This window comes from Lemur catta, chromosome 21, assembly GCF_020740605.2.
Source record: "Lemur catta isolate mLemCat1 chromosome 21, mLemCat1.pri, whole genome shotgun sequence".
In the NCBI taxonomy this organism is placed as follows: domain Eukaryota; kingdom Metazoa; phylum Chordata; class Mammalia; order Primates; family Lemuridae; genus Lemur; species Lemur catta.
This window is the reverse complement of record NC_059148.1, coordinates 27,674,296-27,700,598: the sequence shown is the minus strand read 5'-3', so window position 1 is coordinate 27,700,598 and position 26,303 is coordinate 27,674,296. Positions and strand designations below refer to the sequence as shown.

The following is a 26,303-nucleotide window of genomic DNA, read 5'->3' as shown; positions in this document are numbered from 1 at the left end:
CTGGTGCATGGCCTGGCCTTGTCCCCGGCAGCCATGCGGCTTTGGCTGAATTGTCTGATCTCGCCCAGCCTTGGCTTGCCCTTCTACAAAATGTTCGTACATACTTTGAAGAGTAAAAGGTCAGAGAACAAAGGCGTGGTTTGTTTTTGCTGCCCTGTGGCCCTCAGAGGAGGGAGCAGCCGTGGGGTGTGCAGGAGGGATGCCCGGGGCTTGTGGCCCAGCTGCCACGGGAGGTGACATCCCACCTCTGGACCCCTTGGGTCTGTGCAGCCAGAGGGTCCCAGTCCCCATCCCTGGCTTCAGGAGCAGCTGCTCCTGGTTCCCCACGGCCTTGCCCGCACCTCCTCCTCCGTGGTTAATAATTCAGGACAAGCCAGATGGTTCTGTTTTCCCTCCCTCCTCTTCCACAGCTTTGGGGTGGGCGTGGGGGAGCCGGGGAGGCTCGGCCGCTTTTAGTTCAGATGAGCCCTTGCCACCAGGGCCCTGGCCGGGCGCCCCAGCTTCAGAGTCTGTAGGCCTCTGCCTGGGGAAGCAGAGAGTAGCCCTTAGAAATCCCGGGTCCTGCCTCCTGCCCCATCCCTGAGGTCACATGGGGTCGATCCAGGGCACGTTGTAAATCCCTGCAGGGTGAGACCAGTGGCACCGTTCACACGCTCAGGAACATGCCTAACACTCCTGTCGGGAAGGAATTCTCACCCACACTCAAACATGCTCTCACAGTCACCCACTAACACTTTACACGTTTGGTACCTGAGGCTGCTGAGAGCCCCGGCTGGCCCACGGCCAAGCAGGGGGTCATGGCCTCGACTCCCATCCCACACCTGCTCAGTCCCTGTTCAAGGCCAGGGCTGGACCTCGCTGAACGCCAATGCCTGGGTCTACAAAGTCCTGTAGGGACAATGTCGCGGTATTCCCTGCTCTCTGTGATCACTAGCACCCACCGTGATGAAATCTGTGCACAGGACCCGACTGGGCTGCATATGGAGATGGCCAGGCCCCGAGGTCACCCCAGCCCCATGCTTGGGGCCTCCCAGGGGAGGACAGGGACAGTGTCCATGTCACATAGGGCAGGGAGATCCTTTTCTCATTAACCCTGGCAGACTTGTTGGAAGAGGAAGGCTGGGCAGTTCGGTTCCTTCCTGCTTTGGGTCTGGCAGCAGGTGGCAGCTTCTTGTCCCAGGCCTCCTGGAGTCGGCAGGAGATGCTGCCGGAGAGAATCTGACCCAGACCTGTGAAGGCGGCAGTGTCCCCACACCTGTCTGTCCAGATGAGGCGTCCACAGTGAGAGCTGGCATAGGACACTTGGGGGCAGCTCTAAATACAAGAGGAACCTGTCTCCCAGGCAACGTGGCTGGGAGACATCAGCCCACACTCCTCCACTTAGGTACCCAGCACCACCTAAAAGCCCCAGTTAAGTTCTCCAGAGCTATCGGGTGTTAGTTCTCCTTCCCAGATGAGTAAACTGAGGCCAGGTCATAGCAGGCACGTAAGTGGCCAAGCTTGGCCTGGCGCTGCAGCCACTTTCCACAGACCTACAGCTATGACCTTTCACCACTGCCTTGACCTCAGGGCCAGCGTCTGGGACTCAGTCCTCAGGGCCCCTCAGGACTAACTCAGGGAAGCCCAGCAGGGCACGTGACTGAGCAGTGTTCTAGGAGCCAGGTGGACAGGGGTGCAGAGGTGAGGTTAACATCACAGGAGAAAACCCAGGGAAAGGCTGAGGACACAACGATGGCTGGTGTGAGTATGAACACGTAATGAAAAGGTGCCACTCTCTAACTGCCTTCGCTCTGTTTCTCCTTATCTTGCAAGCATGTGTGTATGTGTCTTAAAACTGTCATCTTAGTATGTTGGGGATACTTTTGTTGACCTTGCTAACGGGCAGCCACCGTTTCCCCTGCCTGGTGTGCTTTTGCTAGGGAGGGAAGCAGATGAGGGTGGCCTGAGAGAGCCTGGGACAAAGGAGGGTCCTCACTTGGGATCTGTTGAAAGGATCTGGTTTTGAAGTTGGACAGAAGAACCCACGGCCCCAGCTACCCTCAGAGTGGTCCAGAGACATGTGAATTGGAGCCAAGTCTGCCGATGTATGATTGATTTACAAATAGGCATGCAGAGCAGAGCGGTGTGTGCACAGGAGCCTGCTGTTCCTACAAAGCTGCATCAGGATGTCACCAAGCTGGCTTTTATTTTAGTCCCAAGTATTGTATCTGTTTAGCACCCAGCCCACGTGGTGCCGTGTGCACGGTCGGTGGGCCGAGCTGGTGGCATTACTGCCAGAGGACGGGAGAAGCCTGTGCGGCAGTTCCAGGCCCGTGCAGTTGGGCGTGGAGCAACTCCCCAAATTCACAGAAAGTGCCCATATTTCACAGATGGTCGTTCTGCAGGAAGAGCGTCCCCCTGATGAAAGGGCAGCGCGTGCCGGGAACACTGGACTTCAGGTCACCCCGCACCTGCCCCCCACCCCCAACCAGCTGCGGCCTCTTCCCCCTGATGAGATTCACACCACGTCTCGTGTGGACTCAGAGGGTGGACTTGGGGATCTCAGAGTGATCATCACGCAAAGAAAAAAAAACACCTTAACGGATTTGGAGTTTTAATCAGTTTTTGAGTGAAATGTATCTTCATGCCCTTCACGAGAAAAGGGTTTGCTCAGCACGTGGATAACACGCAGAAGGTCAAACGAAGATGTGTCATCCTTTTATCAGTCAGGACGTTTCTGATTGTGAACAATGGAAATCCAGTGTGAGCTAGCTCAGACAAAGAGGGGGCCTAACTGGAATGCTCGTGTCGCCGTAGGAGGGAGGACAGGGGTGCAGCCCACCTCAGCGATGGCTGGAGCTGAGGCTCCTCCCAGCAGCCGCCGACAGCTCCCCAGTCTTTGCCACCAGTGAAGGGTGGACTCACATTCTCTCTTTGACCCTAAGTTTAAAAAAAAAACAACCCTGCGAAGTTTAGGCAGGGGTGAGATCATGGTTGCAGATTGAGGACATGCTCCAAATCCCTAAATACGATAGAACAAATAGTATTAAAAACCCATATCCACAGAGATGCCTTTAGTGGAGAAGAAACCATGAGGAATCCTGAAAAGATGTAGTGAAAATGGGATTTGACTGAAAAAGGAAACAAGAGCCAAGATTGTAGCCTGAGGGAGAAAGGCTCCTAGGGGTGCTCTGAGCCTAGATGTGGCATATAAGGAGCAGGAAGGCATTCTGGGGTGACCTACACAGTTTGGGGGATAAATGTGCAAGTAGATTGAATGTAACCCTGCTAAGGTTCCTTTCTTCTGGGGAAGGAAAGATCTAGGCAGTCTAGAGACATATGTTTAAGTATGTTTGTTTCAATATTTAAGGATTAATCACTAGAACAAGGATCAGCAAACTACAGCCTACATGTCAAATCTGGCCTACCTTCTGTTTTTGTAAATAAAGTTTTATTGGAACACAGCCGTGCCCATTTGTTAATGAATTTTCTATGGCTGCTCCCATGCAGTGCTGAGTAGTTGCAATAGAGACTTTAGGGCCCAGAAAGCCTAAAATATTTACTGTCTGGGTATTTACAGAAAAGGTTTGCTGATCCCTGCTATAGAAAAATGGAAATAAAACATAACTTCTAGCTCATTATAGAAAATAAGATATATATTATGTATCAATATATTAAATATGTGCACATATGTTTATAATACAAAGAAGAAAACAAATAATACATATGGTAAATAGAAAATGATAGGAATTAGTCTAAATGTCAGTAATCACAATAAATGCGAACGAGTTAAAATCACTAATTAGAAGATAGTCTGTCAAAGTAAGTTTTAAAAATTTTAAATGAGACTAAAAAGAAAAAACATGAAACAGCTTAAGAGGTTTAAAACTAAAACATGAAGAAAGAAATACCAAGCAAACACAGCAGAGAAAGCAAATATAACAATATTAGTATCAGATAAAAGAGAATTAAAAGTGAAAAATATTGTAGATACAAAGGAATTGTTCAAACTAATAAAAGGAGCATTCTGCCAAAAATTTAAAAGCCAGGAACTTTCTGTACTGAATGATGTGGCCTCAAAATACATTAAATAAAAAATCGATGATATTAGGCTGGCCATGGTGGCTCACACCTGTAAGTCTAGCACTTTGGGAGGCTGAGGTGGGTGGATCCCTTGAGCCCAGGAATTTGAGGCTGCAATGAGCCATATGACACCACTGCACTCTAGCCTGGCAACAGAGTAAGACCCTGTCTCAATAAATAAATAAATAAAATTTTAAAACTTAAAATATTAGCATATATAAAAATAAGAATAATACAGCATGACCAAATAGGATTTCTCCCAAGAATGGAAGGAAGAGTCAGTATTTGAATAAATTTTCATTTATTTTATTATATTGACTGTTTTTTAATAGCCAAGCTGTTCAAAATTAAGGTTCTCATCCTAGAACAGACAAATGGATGACATGTGACGAGGGGTCTGGGAGAACTTCATGCTGACATTTCCTATGTCTGTCCCTGAGCGTGTTTCACCGGTGAGGCTGCAGTGGGCCAGGTCCCTAAATCCAATGACAGGTGTCCTTATAAGAGGGCCACGTGAAGACACAGGGGCACAGAGACGATGCCATGTGGCAACTGAAGCAGAGATGAGATTGATGCAGCTGCCAGCCAAGGAGCGCCAAAGGTTGCCAGCAACGAGCAGAGCCAGGAGAGAGGCCCGGAACAGTCTCTGCCTCCGAGCCTGCAGAAGGAACGAGAGTGACTGACAAATCGATTGCAGACTTCTGGCCTTCAGAGCTGTACAAGAATACATTTATTTTGTTTAAAGCCACCCAGTTTGTGGTATCTTGTAACAGCAGCCCCAGGAAATGAACATACCTGCTGGTGCGTCCTGAGGGGAGAACAGAATGGCAGGAGGAGAAGGGGAAGCTTGCTCGCGGGACCTGGTCTGGCTGGGAAGGTGGAGTGGTCTCAGCTGGGTGGCACCCAGGCATTTGGTGAAGCAAATGTAAGTCCTCTCTGGAAACACAGACCCTCATCCTAAGTCTCCAAGAATGTCTACAAATAACTTTCACAGAAAATGAGCAGTTCTTAGTCAAAAATAACTGAGCACAGAGGAGATAACGCACCATGAACCAGCGCCAGCATGAACAATTTCAGCAGAAACAGACTCTCGAGACTTCAGATGCTGCAGCGTTTAAGCGCAGCCGACAAAATAACTGTTTGGTGCATTTAAATAAATAAAAGGCAAAGTTGAATATATGTGCAGGGAATTAAAAGCGCTAAGGAATGATGGAGCAGATCTCAAACAAAAGCAAACAGAACATTAATAGGAGAGAAGTCCTAGCTGAGGAAGCGGCTTCAGCTGTGAGGCTGCGTAAGTGGAAGTCAAAATGTGAAGAAATTACCCAGAATACAACACTGGAAAGAAAGGAGGCTGCAGAGAGGATAAGACACACGGAGAAAGAGAAAGGCTAGCATGCGTCTAACTGGAGTTCCAGAAAGAGAAGAGAAAAATTGGCTAGAGTCCACATAAGTGAGATTCAGCTCATAATCTCATAATTGTCTCCAGCCCTAGGCTTAGTATTAAAACTAGATTTCAGCCCAGCCCCCAAAATGACTCTTGAAAATGGATGCCAAACCCTTTGCCTTGACTCCTCCCCAACCTTGGTCAGTTCTTCCTGCCCAAGGGTTATCAATGAGTGGTTCCTGAAAACTGAGTGGTCTAGGACACGGTGTCAGTGAGGAGTGGGCTTTGAGAAGATTGAAGACATTGCCCAAAATCATGCAAGGCCCTTTCCCTGCACTTCCTAACCCAAGGGATATCATTCATATTGTATTACATGGAGAATGGCACTGCTTGGAGTTGGGCAGTGCACAACCTGTGCAGCTGAACCAGGTAACCCAGCTCTCTATGATGCTTTTCCTGCCTAACTTATGTACCTACAGGGCTTTTCAAGTTTGATTGGTGGTTTTTTCCTTTGTGTTTTCTTCCCTCTCTCTCTCTCCCTGGAGAGGGATGGCATCCATCATCAGCTGGAATATTCTGCAGGGCAATGAAGGGAAACTAATAGTTCTATAGAGAAGAGCCAGTTACCTGGGAAACTTTCCAGGCATGTTTTGTTCCTGGCAGGCCCAGGAGGCCTGGCTGTAAAGGCCACTCCACTCACACGGTGAGATGGAGCGAGGCCTGGGGGACGTTGTGCCTGTCCCTACCTCCCCCAGGGTCACTGGTGGGGCCTTCCAGCTCTGCCTGCTTGCTCCCTTCCAGCCCGAGCGTCTGGACTCATTGTTGGTGACCTAAGACACCTGGGATTCTGCTTACCTAAGAGTGCAGTAGATCAGGCCTGGATGTACGATTCTGGTACCGTTCTGCCCTGACTCACCGTGTGGCCTTGTCAAATGACTCAGCCCCTCTGGGCTTTTGTCTTCCCGTCTCGCCCTGACTGCTTCTGAGCATTGAGTTTCCAACGAGATTGTCGCAGCGGAGTGTTTATAAACTGTGCTGCACTGTGCGTGTCTGAGAGGGGGCGGCAGTTATTCTGAGGGCATTTGGGCCGCCTGGCAGTGCCGTGTCTCGTTCAGGGCCACACTTGTCTCTCCCAAACCTGCCCCGTCGGTCGGAAAGGGGCTGAGACGGCCCCAGATGCCCCCCCAGCCCACGCCGAGCTCAGCAGCTCCCGTGTGTCCTCTGTCTGTCTGATGTTCGTGCCCCTGCACACGCTCCTGGGGGAGGGCAAGTCTGGCTCCATGAAAAGTCTGAGTCACAGACGCTGTCAAGAAACAGGGACGTGGCAGGAGCGTGCACTATTCTTGGAGGATCTTTCCGTTGCTCTTAGGAACAGCTAACGGAGCAATTTGTAATTAGCACTTTGGCTGTTTAGCAGCATTATCTGCCTGTAGAGGGTTTTTGTGAACGTTTGCCAGTCAGCCCTTCTTGAGTGCCTACTAAGTGCCAGGCCCTCGAGGCCTAGCACCTGCTGTCCACAGAGGGACAGATCAGACAAAGGTGCCATCCTTCTTGTGTGGGCACTTTTCTACCTGCTGGGATTATAGCAACGAATAAGGTGGGTGAGGTCTCTGCCCTGCTGTCGCCTGTGCCGGGACAGCTGGCAAGTAAACAAATCAGACCATTTCCGAGCGTGGCGATGGGATCGACCAGGGCAGGAGGGGAGCTACTCTGCACAGGGGGCCGGCAGGGCATGGATTTGTGCCGAGACCCGGATGATGCCAGGAATGGCCGTGCCCAGGCCTGGGGACAGGTGCTTCACGGGCAGGGCAGTAGCCGGAATGGAGGACTAGTGTGGTCGGCTCCCAGGGAAGGGAGCAGCGGGCGGCTGGAGGGTAGGGATGGAGGAGATGCAGTCTGTGGGCAGGCAGGGCACAGGGCCTCTCACAGGCACGGAAGCTAGGGGATGTAGCCTGAAGTCCTGAGGGCAGGTGACAGGACTGGGAGACGAGAAGGCAGAGAGAAGGCAGTCCCGGCACAGGAGCCCTCCAGACTGGCGTGTTTGGAGCCACCGTCGGGTCCCTCTGGTTATGTAACCCTCAGGCAGCACCTGGCTTCTCTGCCGCCGCCCCGTCAGAGTGTTTGTTTTTACATAATATTTACCATGTTGGCCATTTTTAAGTGTACAGTTCCGTGACATTCTGGACATTCACAGTGTTGTGCAGCCATCACCACCATCCATCTCCAGGACTTTTCCATCTTCCCAGACTGAAACTCTGCACCCATGAGACACTAACCCCCCGTTCCCTCCCCCAGCCCCAGGGATCCACCATCCTACTTTCTGTCTCCGAGACTGACTCCTCTGCAGACCTTATGTAAGTGGCATCGTACAATATTTGGCCTTTTGCGTCGGGCTTATTTCGCTCAGCGTAATGTCTTCAGGGTTCGTCCGTGTGTCAGAGGTTCCTTCCTTTTGAAGGCTGAATAGTATTTCCCATCAGGTTTTTTTTCCCCTGTTCTTTTTCCCATCAGGTTTTGATGACTCACGTGACATCTGTCTCCCCCATAGCCTGGAGGCCCCCTGAGGATGCTTGTCTCAGTCCCCTGCTCTCCAGCCCTGCTAGTTCTCAGCACCCAGCATAGAGCCTGGCTCCTGGGGTGCTTAATGAATGTGTGTTCGATGCCTGGAGTTCATAGTGGCTGGAATAGATTTCTTGCTGGGAGAGGAGTCGGGAGGTCATGTTGAGACGAGAATGTAAAAGACCTTACTTGCCAGCCTACAGAGCTTTGGCCTGCAGGCACATGTTTCCCTTCCTGCAAGCCGCCCGGGGCACTTGTTAATAATACATGTTCCTGGGCCCTCCCTTGGCGACGCCGCGGATTGGGCTGGAACCGAGGAGCCTGTGTTTTGAAAGAGATACCAACCTTTGTTTCTCAGATCAGTCGGAAACATTAAAACCAAATAACCACTCTCTGATGGAGTTTAAGTGGGGCTGTCCCTCAGCTGGAAGATTTGCACTTACTACAAAGTAATCTGAAAGAAAAAACCAAAAATTATTTCTCTAAATCATGCATCTTTATTTTTTTAAAAAAAGCATTAAAGCAGCTCTGTCTGTTCATGTTATATCCACAGTCTGAGGCAGCTGCCGTTCACCCATTAATACATAGTTCCGGCCTGGAATGTGCCACTTTTTAATTTTTTGGAGCCTTCATCCTTTCCAAAAATGGGGGCACTATTGCCTTTTGTTCTGAAAAGGCAAGAGTAAAAAAGCTAAAAGCATTTGTCCACCATAAAATGCTATTATCAGTGCTAGGGGTATATATATATATATATGTATATAAATTGATGTACATTTAGAGGGCGATGGTTCAGTTCTTGAGCTATTTCTGTCCTGGCCATGCAGTTAGATACCCCCGACTCCACCACTTACTGAGTGATTAGGGGTGAGGTCCTTAATGACACAAAGCTGTGGTCTCCTCAATTATAAAAATGGGGGTAAGAGCCTTGCAGTACAGTATCATTCAGTGATAAAAAGAAATGAAGTTCTGACACCTGCTACAACGTGAACCTCGAAACATTATGCTAAGTGAACGAAGCTGGACACAGCAAGCCACATACAGTATGATCCCATTTATGCAAACTTTCCAGAAGAGGCAAATCCATAGAGACAGAGGGCAGATGAGTGGGGGCCTGGGGGCTAGGGGTTGGATGTGGCAATGCAGAGAGACTGTAATGGGTACGGGGCTCCTTTTTGGGTGAGGAAAATGTTGTGGGATTAGATAGCGGTGATGGTTGCACAACTCCGTGAATATACCAAAAACCACTTTAAAGGGGTGAAATTACATGGTATGTGAATTACATCTTGCTAAAATAAATAAATAGGGGTAATACAGCTAACTCAAGGTAGTGGTGAGCATTGTCACTTGTAATTTATTTACATGGCCTGGCTGTGTAAAATAACCGACATGATTTATAAACCAAGGGACCAAGCAGAACACTGGTTTTCCAGATGTGTGGGCTGGAGGGAGGGGACTGTTGGGGGTGGGAGCCTTCAGGCAGGTCAGGCCTGGGCAGGCTGTATTTCCTTGTGTACGCGTGAGGAGTAGGGACCAGACGGGGGCAGGGACTAAGTCTCTGACTCTCCAGTTGCTCCAGCATCTGTGTCTTTAAGGAACACTCCAACGGACTGGTGTGATGTGGCAAGTTTGGGAAACACTGTCTTAGGCTGTTCAGGGGGCTGTGACGCTCTCACTGTGGCACCCAACACCCAGGGCACAGCTGGGCCTGCACCCCACTGGGCCTGCAGAAGGAGACATGGGGGCACAGAGTGGTCGGTGGGCCATGTGCCTTCCGTACCGTGAACAGGGTGGGTTTTACGGCACAAGACTAGGGACACTGACTCCTAAAACTCCAGCATGGGGTTTGTGCCCCTCTAGACGTAAGGTCTGCCATATGGCTCCTTGCAGTCCGCACAATACTGGCTGGTTTTTTGGAACAAAGAAAGAAAATCATAACTTGCAATTGGTAAATGATAGACGACCCTGTAAGCTGGCCGAGAGCCTCAGTGCTGGAATCTTGCACCTGGCGGGCTCCGAGTGGAGGTTTATTGGTAAGTGTGTTGGCCGGGTAAAGAGGAGAACTTTGTCCAGGCAGAAATCTGTCCCAGGTCTGTACCTACCTGCCTGCAAGCCACAGGGAGGCATCTGCAGCCGATACTCAGTCCGTGTGTGTTAAATGCAGGAATTCACGAAAGACTGAACTGGATTGTCCTCCGATTTAGACACATGGAGGTCAGTGGTGACCTTGACCAGTGCAGTTTCTGAGGAATGGGGGGTCCAAGTGGGTTGGAAGGAGATTGGGAGGTGAGACAGTGGCAACAGCAGGGTAGCTGAGTGCTAGGAGGGTTTTGCTATAAAGGGGAGCAGAGAAGTGGGTTGGCGCCAAGGAGGTGGGGGCAGGGGGGCCATGAGGTTTTGTTTTTGCAGTTACGGGAGCTGTTACTTGCGTGCTGGAATGCTGGAACACACAGAAGGGCAAGCACTGCCGGAGACAGGGAGCCCTGCAGGAGACGGTCCCCGCATGACAAGAGGGGGTCGGCTTTCAGTGGGAGCAGGGACAGCCACGCGGTACAACAGCAGCCGGTGGATTTGGTGCAGCGGGTCGGTCAGCTTGGTGGTGGGGATTTGAGGAAATGAAGAAGACCCAAGGTACGAAATCGAGAGTGGAAGGTGCAGGAATTCAGGACCGCAGGAGCCGGGCTCTCCCGGGGTGTCGGGTCAAAACCTCCAGGGAGGCTGGCCCAGAGAACTAAGCACTAAGCACTCAAGGGCCTTGGTGTTCTCATTGTCATGTCGTCTCTGTCTTCATCACAGGGGCTCATCACCAGTTTTGGTGAAATCCCAGCCTGCCTCTTACTAACTCTGGTGTCGTGGGCCTGTGGCAGAGCCAGCGGCCTGAAAAGCCCTGGCAACGTCCTAGCCTCCGAGCCTCTCGGGGGCTCCTCCCTCCTGCATGCCCCAGAAGCTGGGGGCTTTCTCCCTTAAAGGAGTGGCTGTTTCTAAGGCCAGCAGGCCCCTGGAAGGCCCGGGTCCTCCTCATCTAGGGGGTGGTCTGGATGCTGCTGCTGGAAGGCTGGTGCCCGGGACGAGGTGACGCCCATGAGATGGGAATGCCCCAAGCACACCCCAGGCTACCTCCGGGTGTGTGTTTCTGCCGTCACATCTGAGCCCCTGTAGCATTTTGTTTGAAGGGCCCAGCCTCGTTTCAGCTGTGCTCAGTGTGAAACCCTGGAGGCCAGCGTGGTGGGGGTGGTCACTCAGTGACCAGCAGGGTCCCCCAAGGAGTGAGTCCCAGATAATCTCCTCTCGTGCCCGTGTTTGTCTTGGTGGCCCTGGGTTTCAGTTTTGTTTCCTCACATGCAAATCTCCTCTGCCCTTTTCTGCCCAGCCGCGGTTGCTGAGCCGGCAGGCACAGCCAGGGAGTAGGAGTCGTAAGGATCGGGCTCCCTGGCCTGCCACCATCCTCGAGCAGGGCACCGCCCTCTCTGTGCCTGCCGCTGTCTGCACCGCTGATGTTGGGCTGGGGCGCTTCGTAACCCGCCGCCCCGGGCTCCCAGCCCTGCAGAGCGCTGCACCCTGCGGGCCCCCAGGTGGTCTGGTGACCAAGTCCTGGTGACCAAGTCCTGCAGCGGCTTGGCAGTACCCCAGCCTGGCGCTCCTGGCATCCAAGGGTGAGATTTATGGCCTTCTGTGGGATTTTGGGTGACTCCAGCAGTGCCCGGGGCTTTGGGGCTCTCTGGGGCCTCTCTGCAAGGGGAGGAGGGGTCCTGGACGCTGGAGGACGGGCTGTGTCCTTCTGCTCAGAGCCTCCGTGGTCCTGCCCGCATGTGGCTGGGGGCAGGGAGAGGCCTGGAGTCAGGGTCCGGTCCCTGCCTGGCTCCGTCCCCACTCCCCAAGCCTCAGTCTCCCCATTTATAAAGGGAAGGTGGGCCTGCAGTGGGGTCCTTTACTTGTTTCTTAGCCCAGAAACCCTTTCTTGAAAAGAAATCTCTGGCAGAGGCCCAGTGTCTAACAAGTGAAGGTGGAACCACCCTGGGGGCAGAGACTGGGGACCCTCTGTGGGGACAGAGAGGCAGCTGGCAGGTGCTGGCCCCATAACAGACATTCAGCACAGCCCACACTCCGCCACCCCTACCTGGGCTGAGGGACTGGTCCCTGGGCACCAGGAAGTTCGTGCCCTCCCACCCAGCTGGTCCCCAGACAGGACAGGTGGCAGGGGAGGCAGGTCTTGCCACACCTGGAGCGGAAGTGCTTTTACTATTATTTGCTTCAATCCCTGACTGGGGACCCGTAGGTTTGGGAGGCAGAGAGCCAGAAGGTTCTAGACACGTGAGTCCTGAGTCCCTGGGCCCCCAGACCATGCATCTCCTGCTGCTGCGGAGGTCGAGGCTCCCGCCGGCCTGGCTTGGGGACTGTGCAGACTTAATGGCCAGGACGCGGCTGCCTTGCGCTTGGACGGAGTCCACCCTCCCTCTCTCCACACAGCCTCACTCCTGCACTCCATCCGTGACGTCAGAGCCCAGCTACTCATGGAAAAACAGATTAAGTTCTGTAAACTCAATTCTCTTGCCTTCCCTCCCAGTCAGGGTGTCTCGTGTGTGGCCCCTGCTCCTCCACCGCCTTTCCTGGCCCGACCCCAGCAGCCCACCTTCCGTCTGCACCATGTGCCCCAGCGTGGCCACCCCCACCCCGCTGAGCCTGGAGCCCCTCCCCCGTAATGCCTGGAGGGCTTGCGGGCCCCAGCAGGTGTCCTGTGTATTTGTGGGAGGCTGTGCCCCTTGATTTTTCAGGTCACATCCGTCACCCCTCCTCTTGGCTGTCTGCCTGCGCCCGGAGACCTGGCCTGGACACAGCCCGCGCCTCACGGCTTGTCCGGGGCTGGGCTCTCTTGCTCCTACCGCCTCCCTGGGCGCCTCCCCAAGTGGCCCCATTCTGACAAGGCCTGGCCCGTTGTTTGTTGGAAGTCATCAATGAACGTGGGGCTGGGGTCCGTCTCGGGTCCTGAATGCAGGGTCTGGAACCGGAAGGCTTCTCTAAAGCCTGAGGCCCAAGGGCCATCTTTGAGGCCTGGGAGAGGGTCTCCGTCCTCCCTGGAGAGGGGCCATGAGGGCAGTGCATGTGGGGCCACCCGGACCCCTTGCCTGGCGCCCCCTTGCCAGACGGCCTCCAGAGACCCATTTGTGTCTTTTTTCCTCGCACTGTGCCAGGCCCTGAAAGCTGCCCTGTGGAAGGCAGTAAAATAAAATGCTGTCTAACCCATCACGACTCCCGCGGAGACGAGATGAAATGTGTGTCTGCCTCTCGCGCGCCCAGGCAGCCGGAGTGGGTGTAATGAGATTGTCTGAGTGAGGGTTCAGCTGCAGGCCGACGGGCTCAGGGGACAGGCAGGCACACGAGTCACACTGCTGCTCCGATCGGGGGAGGGTCTGCTGTGCTCCCTGGCTCAGGTTCAACCAGGGAGAAAGTGAGGGGTGCCCTGTCCAGCCCAGCACCTACAGCGGCGAGCTCTTTCTTCAGGCCTGCATGCCCGGGGTCGGACCGTCTTTCCCTGCAGCCAAGGGGTTTGCTCTCTGCACTTGGGGCTGGGTAGCCCCGCAGGAAGCCCACATCTCTGCGTCTCAGGGACCCACCTTCCAGACCCCGATAGGCTCAGTGGTACCACCTGGTTGCTGTCTCCCGCCAGTTGAGCTCCAGTTGGAACTGAGCACTTTACATGAATCATATCATTTAATCCATGGGACCACCCAGCGGGGCAGGTGCTGTTCTTACCCCTGTTTTCCAGAAGGTAAAACGAAAGATCTTGCCCACCGTCACAGCTAGGAGGTGGCAGAGGGTCTGCTTGAGATTTTAATTGCAACACTAATCGCCCTTTTCTGGCCGAGCACACACGTGCCGCTCAGGCCCTGCCCCGGCCGCCTTCTGAAATGTCAGGTGACAGAGTAAGGCGCAAGGAAAAGTTGCCCAACATGCCTTCCATCCGAGGTAACCCTTCACCAACATTCAATGAGCACTTATTCCAGACTCTATACCAACAGATATATGCAGAGCAATAATAGCTTTTTTAAATGGGTCATATTCTACCTGCATTTTTAAAATAAAAACCAAAGATAAGTCTGTTTTCATGTATCCAAAATGAAATGGAATGGAATTGCTAAACTTCAGAAAAACATTTCTTTATCATTAAGTGAGAATGGTTCCTAAAAGCTTAAACTTAGGGGGGAAAAAGAGAAAAGAAAAAATTTTCTGAGACAGGGTCTCACAGTGCTGCCCCCACTGGAGGCCAGTGGCTGTTCCCAGGTGCGACCATAGCTCACCGCAGCCTCAGCCTCCTGGGCTCCAGCGATCCTCCCGCCTCAGCCTCCCGAGCAGCTGGGACCATAGGAGTGCGTCACCACGCCCAGCTGGAGAAAAACTTCTGACAATAGCTTGGTTGAGATATAATTCACATGCCATACATTTACTCAGACAGAAACTCTGTTCCATTAAACAGTGACTAATTCCCTCCTTCCCCAACCCCTGGTGATCTCTAACCTACTTTCTGAGGAAAAAAAAAAAAACTTAAAAGATTAAAGTTATTAATTTTAAAAATATATATAAATTTTATTTTTAGAGCAGTTTTAGGTCCACGGCAAACTTGAACGGAAAGTACAGTGTTCCCACATGCCCCCTCCCCAGAGCAAAATCCCGCACCAGAGTGGGACATTTGTGACCGTTGACACGTCATTGTCACCCAGAGCCCACAGGGTGTATCAGGGCTCACTCTTGCTGTTGTCCGTCCTGCGGGTTTGGACAAACGTGTAACCACATGTTCCCAGCATCGTGGTATCACATAGAACCGTTTCACGGCCCTGCAAATCCTCCGTGCTCTGCTTGTCCATCCCTCATTAAATTTTTTTTAACCTACTTAACGAACCAACTTCTTTCCTATGGAAGTTGAAGAAATTCTATTTCCATCTCTGGTCTTCCACTCCAAGTTTTTGTTCGTTATATTATTACTTGTGTATGTTGTTGAGGTTTTTATAGTCTCTTCACTAGCTGTAATTGCCATGATTTCAAAGTATCTCGAAATATTAATTCAGTACTCGCCAGGATTTCACCATCAATGCCCTTATTTGATTTATCTTTTGGTAAGTGGGATTTCAACATCAGATAATTCTTTTTTTTTTTTTTCCTCTCTTTTTTTTAAAAGAAGACTTCATGGCTGTCCAAGCCCCTAAATTTGCCGGGCCCTATCTCCCCGGGCTGCTGCGGCCGTGCTGGGAGGCACAGCAGGAGAGCACGCCCCTGCCTGGGGTCCTTTTCCGCTGCCTTCGGCTGGGGCGCATCCTCCCCTCACCCCTCAGCTCCACTGTCCGTGAAGCCTTTCCCCAGGCCCCTCTGGACTGAGAGGCTGATCCCGTGCCAGTGACACTTGTAACTGAAGTCAGGTCGGCTTATCCCCACTTTACACAGGGACAGACCGAGGATCAGCAGGTACTTTTCTGGGAGATCACACGGCCAGTGGAGGCACTGCCACGTCCGCAGCCGCATCCCAGAGTGACCTCCCGTCCGTTACCTGCTGTGTCACTCCTAGAGCTGTGAGTCCCTCTCTCCTGCTATTAGTCACCCATGCACTTATCTCTAACTATTGATTTGTTCCCTCCTTTTACCTGTCTGTGCGTCTGCCTACCTACTGACCTCCGTAGCTCTTTAGTTCCTCGTGGGCAGAAACGTAGTGGTTTTTCTCTAACCCGGCCTTAGGTGGAATCGCATCCTAAGCATTCGTGTCGTCTGATGCTCCCCAGGACGGTCGTGGGGCTGCCGCCCCTGGTGAGCCCTAAGCTTTGCCCGCTAGCCCAGCTCCACTCGGGTGTGGGAGCTGCTGAGGGGCCTCTGGGCCCTCTGGGTCTGCGTCCCCTCTGTGTCTTGGTCCTCTGCACTTCGAGACTGTGGACACCACTTATGTGATGCTGCTCACCCGGTGGCTTGTCTTTGTGGAGCATCATCATGACCTATTCCAGACACGCACGTGCTCACAGAGCTCTGAAATCCAAGACCCAAGCCAGTGTCTGGGTGCTGGCTCAGGCCCTGAGATTTCATCCTGGCTGTCCCTTGAGGAGATGGAGGTGTTTAAGGAATATGCTCAGTCCAGCCCTGCAGAACCCGTGCGCCTGCAGCAGCACCCGGTGGGCCGGGAACCCAAGAGAAGGGAGGTGGTCTGATTTGGGTGTGGGTGGGCGTGGCAGGCAGTTCGCCGTGGCACAGCGGAGACTTGGAGAGGACCGGGTGCTTAGACTCCTGGAGCTTCTGAAGAACATGCAGAGATTGTGTCTGACAATCTGCTGTTTAGATGACCAAGTGGGACTTGCTCAGGGTCACTCTGGGTCACTGCATTTACCCCCAGCAGTAAAGGAGCCCACGTGAGGCCCCGCAGATGTGGGTGTGAGTGCCACATGTCACACTGGTGCACTGTGGCTTCTGAAGTGTCTTCCAGGGAGGGTGATCCTGGAGCTTCAATGAGAACCACGTGGAAAAGCCTTGGAAACAGCCCTGCTGAACCTTGGTTTTCCCGTTCTCATCTCCAACCCTAATTGCAGCCAACTTCTGCCAGGCATAGGGTCCCTCTCCTTCGTGTGTGTAAGGAGCATTCCCAAATCCCATGCCTGTGCTACCCTCTCCGCCAGCCGAAGTCCATCCGGGTGTCGGACTTAGATTCCTTGCTGTTTGGGCCGGCCAAGCAGGCTCTTGTACCACACCTTCTCAGGGGACAAGGCACAGCCTGGGGCCATCGCCTCTCTCCTGTGGCCTCAGCTTTCAGGCAGACATGAGAGAACACAGGGACGGTGGCTGGGGCAGGCGTCACAGAGCCCAGCGGGGCGTGGGAGCGTGGGGAAGAACTCCTCCAGAGCAGCCCTCGGGCTCTCCTCTGTCCGCCCGGCTCCAAACCCACCTACCCTGTGGGCTGTTAGGCAGAGCCACTGACCTTGAAGACAGCCAGCGATGGTCTCTTTTCTCCTGAGCACAGCCTCTGGGGAGTTTTAGGGTCGATCAGGGAACAGGCAGGACAGTAACACCGAGCTTCGCTGGTTGGCATGAAAAGGGGGGAGGGAGCTGCCTGGTAGGGGCGGGGAGCCAGGGCGAGGTTTATATGTCCAGGTGACGTGGCTCAGCAGCATGACCAGGAGTGTCTGACCAGAGAGCTCCACAGGGCAGCAGGGCTCCAGGGTTTGTCTTACCTGTGGCCGGCAGATGTTGGGTGCAGTTTCATGGGGCATGGAAAGCAGACAGGCTCTAATTGGCCAAAGAGATGTTCATTTGGACCATATGTGAAGCAACTGGATGTGAGAATTTGAGCTGGACGCCCCTCAGGGCTAAGGTTCCTACGTGCCATGAAGTAAAACCACAGGGGGCTGTTTGAGGCCAACACAGGGGCCATCTCAGGCCCCTTTATGTGACCTCTCCCCACGTCGCTCTCCCTAAGTGGCTCATTTAAGAATTTTTTTCAACCCTATATGCTGGTCTTCCTGAGATTTCTGGCAAATACGTTTTTCTCAATCTTGTCAGATACCCCGTAGTGCTTTAGTGCAGGGCGATGCTCGAACGCTTCATATAGATCCGCGCCCCGGGAAAGCCACCTGCCTGCCGTCCGTGGAGTGGTCTTTCTGAAATACCATTCTGATTCTGCCGCTGCCCATCCTGGAAGCCTGCACTTGGCTTCACGTTCACAGCGTGTGACCTCGGGGGGTGGCCAGATGGTATTTACGGCAAAGCCTCAGCCTTCTGGGGCTTGGGTTATAATGGGTGATTTCGTTTTCCAGATAACTGAGAATGTGCCTCCTCTGAGCACTATGGTTTTTTTTTTTTTAATTTGATTGCTTTAGGTACAAATCTTCATCCAATATGTTGTCAGCTTAAATATATTAGTTCCCGTGAGTGCACTGTTTGCTTGTCTTGTTTATTTACCTCCCAGACCTCGCCCAGCGTAAGGAGTAGAATAGGTGCCAGTACCTGTACATTGTTGGGTGGAACTGAGACCAAACTTTAGATCACTCAGGGTCCTGTGCCAGGATGCAGTGATGGCGTCTGCACCCAGTGACACAAGCAGATGCCCCGACCCTGACGGGTTCAGACTGCTGATCCGTAAATGTCTTGCATCGTTCTTCATGGTTTCATTTGATCGGCCCTCTCTCCCGTGACCAGCTACCATTAGGTGCTGTGTCACAGGCGTGCTGGGAGCAGGTGCTGGAGCTTGTTGGGATTGTGAGTAGAACAAGAGGCCTGGTGCTCTTTCCCTGGCCCTGGCTAATAGGGGGACAATTCTTGTTGGTTGATCACAGTTTACACACAGCCCCTCACTTGTCTTTATGGCAGCTCTTAGCCCACGAGGAAAGTGGAGGCCGGAGACACAAGGGAGCGAGTTCCAGCCTTGGGTCTGGACCAGGCCGGGGGGTAATTCTGTGCTGTCGGATCCACCAGCCTTGGCAGGAAGTGACTGTCCTGTCTTCTCTCTCTCTCAGGAGTCCCTGGTGAACTTTGTCATGGTTATTTAAGGAACCTCGCCTAGAAGTCCCAACTCACAGTTCCCCATTGACGGGAAGGCCTGGACTCCAAGATGATTATAAAGGAATATCGGATTCCTCTGCCGATGACCGTGGAGGAGTACCGCATCGCTCAGCTGTACATGATACAGGTGGGTCTCGGGCGAGGGCAGGCCACGCCGGCCATACAGGTGCCCGTGCATGGGTCGGGATGGAGTTGTGGCCTTCACAGCCCAGTGCCTGCCCCGGCATCTCCTGACACATGTCTGAGCTGTGCTGGCTCCTGGTGCCCAGTCTCGACGCCAGACACGTGGGGACACACCATGGGTGTTTGCGGCATGAGACTACTTCACCAGCACTGAGTCCCCAGCGCCTACAATGCTAACACTTGTGTTCAGCACCCATCATCTCCCTGGTGCAGACGCTGTCCCCGTGTCCCATCAGCTTGGGGCTGCTATCGCCAAATACCACAGGCTGGGTTAAACCACAAGAGCTCATTTCCTCACGGTTCTGGGGGCTAGAAGTCCCAGACCAGGGGCTGGCAGGTTCCGTCTCTGGTGAGGGCTCGCTTCCTGGCTCGCACGTGGCCGCCTTGTCCCTGTGTCCTCACGTGGCAGAGAGAGCGAGAGCTCTGGCATCTCCCGCTTAGGAGGACACCAGTCCGGTCATGAGGGCCACATCCAGATGACCTCATTTAACCCTCGTCACCGCCCAAAGGCCCCGTCTCCAAATACCATCACATTGGGGGTTCGGGCTTCAGCATAGGGATGCAGAGGGACACAAGCAAACATTTGACAGACAGGAAAGCAGGAGGCCCAGAGAGGTTAAGTCACTTGCCTGCGAGCACACAGCCTGTCTCCCGGCTCCCAGGCCCACCCTGTCCTTACTCCCCTGGCTGCCTGCACACACAGTGTGGGATGTACAGCTGATTGACAGAGTCACAGTGTGTTTGAGGGTGACAGGTTCCTGTGACCAGCCAGAGACTGTTCCCCACTCCCAGGGGACATGGCCAGGCTCACTGCTCAGTGCCTGACCAACCTGGAACACAGAATCAGGAGCTGCAGGATCCGGTTGCTTCTGGCTCAGGTGCCAGGTGTGACCACTGCTGCCACTCACTGGGGTCCCTGATGAGGTCCTGGCTCTGCGGAGGTCCCCGTCCCTGCTCTCTCGCCAGCTTCTCGTCCAACCTCAGTGCCCGGCCCTTTGCCCAGCCCGGCAGCCTTCTTCCAACTGGAGGGTCTCAGGGCCTCCCACGCCGATTACAAACCTGCTCCTGGCCTGGCGCCATCTCCTCTGGGCGTATTGGTACCTCCGGTCCCTGCTAGCCAGGGGGCTGCCTCCCCTGCAGCTCCTTGCTGTGACTGCCTGGCAGGCTCCCTCCTTCGACCCAGGTCAGGGGAGGTAGTTGTGCGCTCCCAGCAGAGCCTGGGGCCACGGCTTCCTTCTGGGGAGCTGGGGGAAGCTGCTGGGGCTTGGCCAGGCCCTGCTGCACGGGAGGCTTGGCTGGGAAGAGAATAGGAGGTGAACCCAGCCTCTCTGGGGGGCTGTTTGCTGTGAGCTGCTTCAGAAGGGCCATTCAGTTCCCTCTTGAACCACTTACCCCTTAATTATTTCTAGAGAGCAGAGAGAAAGAGGCTTAAATCAGCCCCCCATCTCAGAGCACTCCGGAAATAGCTCAGCCCATTCAAGGACCAGGCTGATCTGCCAAAGCTGCCGCTTGTCCTAGGGCTCCTCAATCCCGCCCAGGCCGGGGTGAGCCCAGACCACGGCAGGCAGCCCCTCAGCTGCACCTGGCCTCCTGGGGTGGGCGGTCGGGGTCTGGGAGGACTGACCTCCAGCCCCTGGGAGATCCCAGAGCTTTTCTGGAGCATAGAATCACCTCTGACTCTGGGCTCCTCCAAACGCCTGCCATCCCACCCCCTCTTCCGGGGTTTCTTTTGAACGTCTGTCTTTATGCCTCCAGCGAGTGTAGCTGTTAAGCTGCTAAGCGTCACCCTGTGTGATGCTCAGACCGTCCTCTGCTCTGCGCAGCCCTGGCCCCGTCCGTGGGGCCTTCACTTGCAGTGTCTTTGGAGGAGCTCTGTTAGCTGGGATAGTGGCGGGGTGGAAACATCTCCCGCGTTGCAGACCGCGAGCGCCAGCACTCGCGACTCTTCGTGAGATGCCCACCAGACAAGCGTCCCCCCCAGCTGGACCGAGCCTGGCTGGAGTCCTTCCTGCTGCTCTGAGCTTCCAGGGTCTTCCCTGTGCTCCTTCCAGGTGAGCAGGCGTTTGTGCACACGTCTGCTTTCCTGCTGAAATAGAAAGGTGAAACCAGCCACATGTCACCAGGAGGGGCGTTTCTGTGACAAGGACTAGCGTGCTTGCAGGGGAGGCTGGGGAGTGTGGTCGTTGGGGCTCCCTGCTCAGACTGGGCTGGGTGTGAGCTTCCCTCTGGCCAGGCCTCGAGGCTGAGGGGTGGCTGGCGCGGTGACAGGCTTGGTCTGCTGCACATCCCATGTGCTGATGCCCTGCACCTGTGTCCTTAGTGTGTGCTGTCTCTGGTCTGAGGACTAATTGCTGTGTCTGGGGCGCTGCCGCCCTTGGCTCCTTAACCAGGGAGACCCCCAGTTCCTGCCAGAGCCACTGACTGGGAAGTTGCCCATGTCCTAAGGCCCCTGCCGGCCACCCCTGCCCAGCTCAGCCTTGGGAGGCAGACACATGGCTCGTTCTGGCCACGACAGCACCCAGTCCCAGCTCTAGCAACAGGCTCCAGGACGTTCCTGGGCTCATCGGTCACATGTCCTTGGAGGGACAAGGCTCTGGGAATGTCTGCATGGGCCAGGGCTTGGGCTATTGGCTCTCTGTAGAATTTGGAAGAAATTTTGTTGGGCCTAGGGGCTTCAGGCATCCTTGATCAGGTGTTTTGTTTTGCTTTTATTGAGGTGAAATTCACATTACACTTAACCATTTTTAAGTGTACAACTCAGTGGCATTTAATACATTCACACTGTCGTGCAACCACTACCTCTGTCCAATTCCAGAACATTCCTATCACCCCAAAGAGAAAGTGCCTGGCGCTGTGCCTGAGCTGCACTCAGTGTATTCATACGTGGTGTTAAAGGTTAAAAACCGAAATCGCTGGCCTGGCTGGGGGAGACCCGTCCATCCCAGGAGGTGCTCAGCAAACGTTTGCCACCAAGCGAGTGAACAGACGTGGCCCGGCCAGGACCCTGGACAGCTCTGGGAGCTGCTGCTTTCAGGGGTTTCTTGGTCCTTGTGTCTTCCCCCCTTCACCAGCCCCTGGGGAGCCGGGCCTGTCTCTGCTGACCCACTGCCACCGTCTGCGGGAGGCACCGTGGAGCCGCTTACAGGAGTGGTGGGCAGGGACTCGGGGACGGTGTCCTGTGTGGGCAGCGGTCAGAGCATTTGGGCAGAGCTTGCTCCTGGGTGGCATGACTGAGCCGCAGCTGTGCCAGGGGAAACCCCACCCCCTTGGGCATCATCACTGGTGGGCAGCCAGGGGCCAGCTTGGGGAAGGCTGGCTGCCCTTGGGATGCCAGCTCCAAAATTCCTGGCGACAGTTGGGACGAGAATCCATTTATTCATTTGACCAATCTTGACAGAGCATCTGCTGTGCACAGGCACCCAAGGGTCGTGCAGGGAGCACAGGCTCAGGAACCAGGGTGGGTCCCAGGGGCTCTGCCCCCACTGCAGCCCTCGTGCCCCTACGCAGCCTACCATATCCATCCCCAGAGAGTGATTATATCTGTCACCATCACCAGGTGACAGTGGCAGCCTGAGTGTCCAGAGCCTGAAATACATCCCTGCGTCAATCCTCAAGCGTCATGCTCATGACACCTGCAGAGTTGGTGGTGTTTATCCCCATTTACAGAGGAGAGGTTGGGGCTCAGAGATGTCAAGGAATTTGCTCAAGGATGCACAGCTGCCCTGATGAAGCCAGTCTGTCCAGAGACGTGATGGGCTGCCTTTCACATTGCTTAGAGTGGAGCACTTTGAGCTCTCCTGGTCCAGCCCACCTGTCACCTTCTCTGAAGTCCCAGCTATGAAGACTGGGGCAGAGACACCCTCCACCCGGTCTGGCTCTAAAGCCTGTGCTGCCCCTACACAGCCCTGCCTGCCCACCACTCAGATGCTCACATGTGCACATGTAGCACGAGGTCACCTTGTGGGTGGCAAGGCCAGGGGTGCTGTGGTCAGCCTCAGGCGTCACCTCAGAGAAAGTGCTGATGGACCGGGCGGGGTGGCTCACGCCTATAATACTAGCACTCTGGGGAGACCGAGGCAGGAGGATCACTTGAGGTCAGGAGTTCGAGACCAGCCTGAGCCAAGAACAAGACCCCCATCTCTACTGAAAATAGAAAAAATTAGCTGGGTGTGGTGGCACATGCCTGTAGTCGCAGCTACTTTGGAGGTTGAGGCAGGAGGATCACTTGAGCACAGGAGTTTGAGGTTGCTGTGAGCTAGGCTGACGCCACGGCACTCTACCCAGGGCAATGGAGTGAGACTCTGTCTCAAAAAAAGAAAAAGAAAGTGGTAATGACCAAGGGCACACGTGGCCAAAGGCTGGGTGGCAGACAGTGAGGGGCCCATCTGTCGTGCAGGTGGGGGGTTGTCAGGGTACTGCCCCTGTTTTTCCAGCAGGCTGAAGCTACTCACAGGGGGCCATCGTGGGCACTCACCCAGCTGGTGACTAGTGTCCCCCCAAAATCCACACCCACCTGCAACCTCTGACTGTGACCTTATTTGTAAATAGGGTCTTTGAAGATATAATTGTTACGGATCTTGAGATGGGATCATCCTGGCTTTAGGGTGGGCCCTGGACTGAATGACTGTTGTCCCTATAAGAAGAAGGGACACAAGAGACACAGGGAAGATGAGGCAGAGGTTTGAGTGTTGCTGCCACACACCGTGAGGAAGGCCAGGAGCCATCAGAAGCCAGAAGGATCAGGAAGGATCCTCCTAGATCCTCCGGGGGTGGGGGAGTTGCTGGGTGGGCCGGCTGGTCAGCTGGAGTGGGTGGGGCTTATGCAAGGCCCCACCCCAGCACCCCAGGAAGGCCACGTGGATGGGCCCTCTTGGCCCCTCTGCCTTGCTCACCTTCTCACCACCCTCCCAGTAGCCAAGTGCGTTACTTCTTGGTGCCACATGACAAAGAACCACAGGGTAGCTTGAAACAGCAGAACTATCTAACAGTGCTCTCACGGTTCTGGAGGCCAGAGCTGGACATCCCGTGTCCGCAGGGCTGCACTCCCTCCAGAGGCTCTCGGGGAACCACCTTCCTTATCTCTTCCCACTTCTGCTGGCTCCAGGCCCTCCTTGGCTCGTGGCCGCATTGTGTCTGCAGAGACCCTGTTTCCAAATAAGGTCATATCCCAAGATTCTGGGGGGGGACATTTCAACCCCTTACACCAGGGCTGGGGTGGATAAGTAGCCCCATCTCCACTTAGAGTTTGGAAACAGACCACAGAGAAGTGACTTGCCCAGAATGGGAGGGAGCCGTTGGTCACGGAGTTGGGACTGGAATCCATTTATTTGTTCAGTAAATATTTACCGAGCACCGACCTTGTGCTGAGGTGTCATCCCTGGAGCAGCTGGGTGCTGTGGGCTGAGCAGGCCCTGGAATCAAACAGGTCAGAGTTCAAGTTTAGTAACTGCAACCTTGGACAAGTCACAACCTCTCTAAGCCCTGATCTTCTCGCCTGCGAATTGGGGGTGACAGTAGTATTGCACTCTCCCACGGGGGTGCTGCAGCCACTACAGGAGAACATACCTGCAAAGCACTCAGCACAACCCCGAGTAGACGAAGCTGCTGGACGAGGCCGGAGCTTAGACAGTGTCCAGGAAGTAGCAGCTGTTTCCACCACGAATGTGGCCCGCGTTCCAGGAGCTCCCTGGAGGAGGACGGACGGCACGGGCCTGCTCCAGCCTCATCTGTGGCCTCACTCAGGGTCTCGTGTTTGGTTTTTTCCCTGAAGGAGACTCAGTGGCCCTGGGTCGTGGAGACTCAGCACATCTTTGTGCCCTAGAGAGGGCCATGCCCCAGGGTGACGCAGGGCTGTGTATGCTCGTGCGTCCATGTGCACAGCTGTGTGCACGCACTGCCGTTCAGGAAGCTGACGGAAGATGGCCTTGGCCATGCCTTCATGTCACCATGGAAACCGACGCTGGGCTTAAAGTCACCAGCACCTCAAACATGAGGTTTTCTGCATAAGCAGAAAACTGAGCTTTTGGAGACTGGAAAGGGCATTTGTGGCAGAGAGACACTTGGAGGTGACCCAGGTGTCATCTCTGTCACAGAGTGCCACTGAGGCCCCTTCCTGCTTGCCATGTTTGATCTCTCTTAAACCTTAGTGAATGCAAGAGGCAGGATTGGTTTCTGTTTGTTTGTTTTATCACAGCTTTATGGGGATAAACAGTCACATACCACACGGCTCACCCACTTAAAGTGTACAGTCCAGTGGTTTTTAGCGTATTCACAGTCGTGCAACTATCACCACGGTCTTAATTCCGGGGTGTTTTCATTGCCTCAAAAGAGACCTGTGCCCCTTAGCAGTCACTCTTTCTGCCCCCCACGCACCCTGAGACACCGTTAATCCACTTCCTGTCTCTATTATTTGCCTATTCTGGACTTTTCACATAGATGGAGTCAAACAATATGTGGTTTTTGTGTCTAGCATCTTCGATTACTGTGTTTTCAAAGTTTACTCATGTTGTAAATGTATCAGTCCTTATTCTTTGCTGTGGCTGGGTAACATTCCGTGGTATGGAGGGACCACGGTTGTCCCTTCACCTGTTGATGGACATTTGAGTCGTTTCCACCTGTTGGCTCTTGTGAGTTAAATCACAGTGAACGTCGGTGGACACGATTTTGTGTGGACACCTGGTGTCAGCTGGTGGTGCTGAAGTCCTCTGAAGGTTTAGTGTCCACGGATCTGTTTGAGTCCCCATTTTCAGTTCTTTTGGGTACATACCCAGAAGTGGAATTGTTGGTCATATGGTAATTCTATGTTTAACTTTTTGAGAAACTGCCAAACTTTTCCCACAGTTTTACATTCCCACCATTTTATATTCCCACGAGCAGTGCTCAAGGGTTGCAATTCCTTCACATCCTCACCAACACTGATGATTTCCTTTTTTTTTTTAAATAATAGCCATCTTAATGGGTGTGAAGCATTTTCCTAATGACTAGTGATGTGGAACATCTTTTCATGTGCTTATTGCCATTTGTACATCTCCTTTGGAGAAATGGCTGTTCAAATCCTTTGCTGCTTTTTCTTTTTCTTTCTTTAGTTTTTTCTAGGGAAGGGGGCAGGGTCTCGCTATGTCACCCAGGCTCACTGCAGCCTCAGACTCCTGGCCTGGGCTCAGGCGGCCTCCTGCCTTAGCCTCCCATGCTCATTTTTCAGTTGGGTTGTTTGTTTTATTGTTGAGTTGTAGGAGTTTTTGTTCTGTTTTTTTGCTTTTTGTTTTTTGAGATAAGGTCTTACTCTGTTGCCTGTGCTAGAATGCAGTGGCGTCATCATAGCTCACTGCAACCTCAGACTCTTTGGCTCAAGGGATCCTCCTGCCTCAGCCTCCTGGGTAGCTGGGACAACAGGTGTGCACCACCACGTCTGGCTAATTTTTCTATTTTTTGTAGAATCCAGGTCTCACTCTTGCTCAGGCTGGTCTGGAACTCCGGACCTCAAGTGATCCTCCCGCCTTGGCCTCCCAGAGTGCTAGGATTATAGGTGTGAGCCACCATGCCCAGCCAAGTTGTAGGAGTTCTTTATATATTCTTGATATAAGTCTCTTAT

The 26,303-nt window shown here is 53.6% G+C and overlaps 1 protein-coding gene across 8 annotated transcripts in view; it reads left to right on the top strand.

Annotated features, from left to right (window-relative positions):
* The window catches only part of PITPNM2 (phosphatidylinositol transfer protein membrane associated 2), a 124,094-nt gene that overhangs the window by 70,472 nt on the left and 27,319 nt on the right, over positions 1-26,303 (top strand). For all 8 annotated transcript variants that reach the window (XM_045534931.1, XM_045534935.1, XM_045534933.1 and 5 more), the window contains one exon: positions 18,484-18,656. In XM_045534931.1, coding sequence (XP_045390887.1) covers positions 18,579-18,656 — 78 coding nt within the window. In that variant the 5' untranslated portion in view covers positions 18,484-18,578. The remainder of the gene's footprint in view (positions 1-18,483; positions 18,657-26,303) is intronic.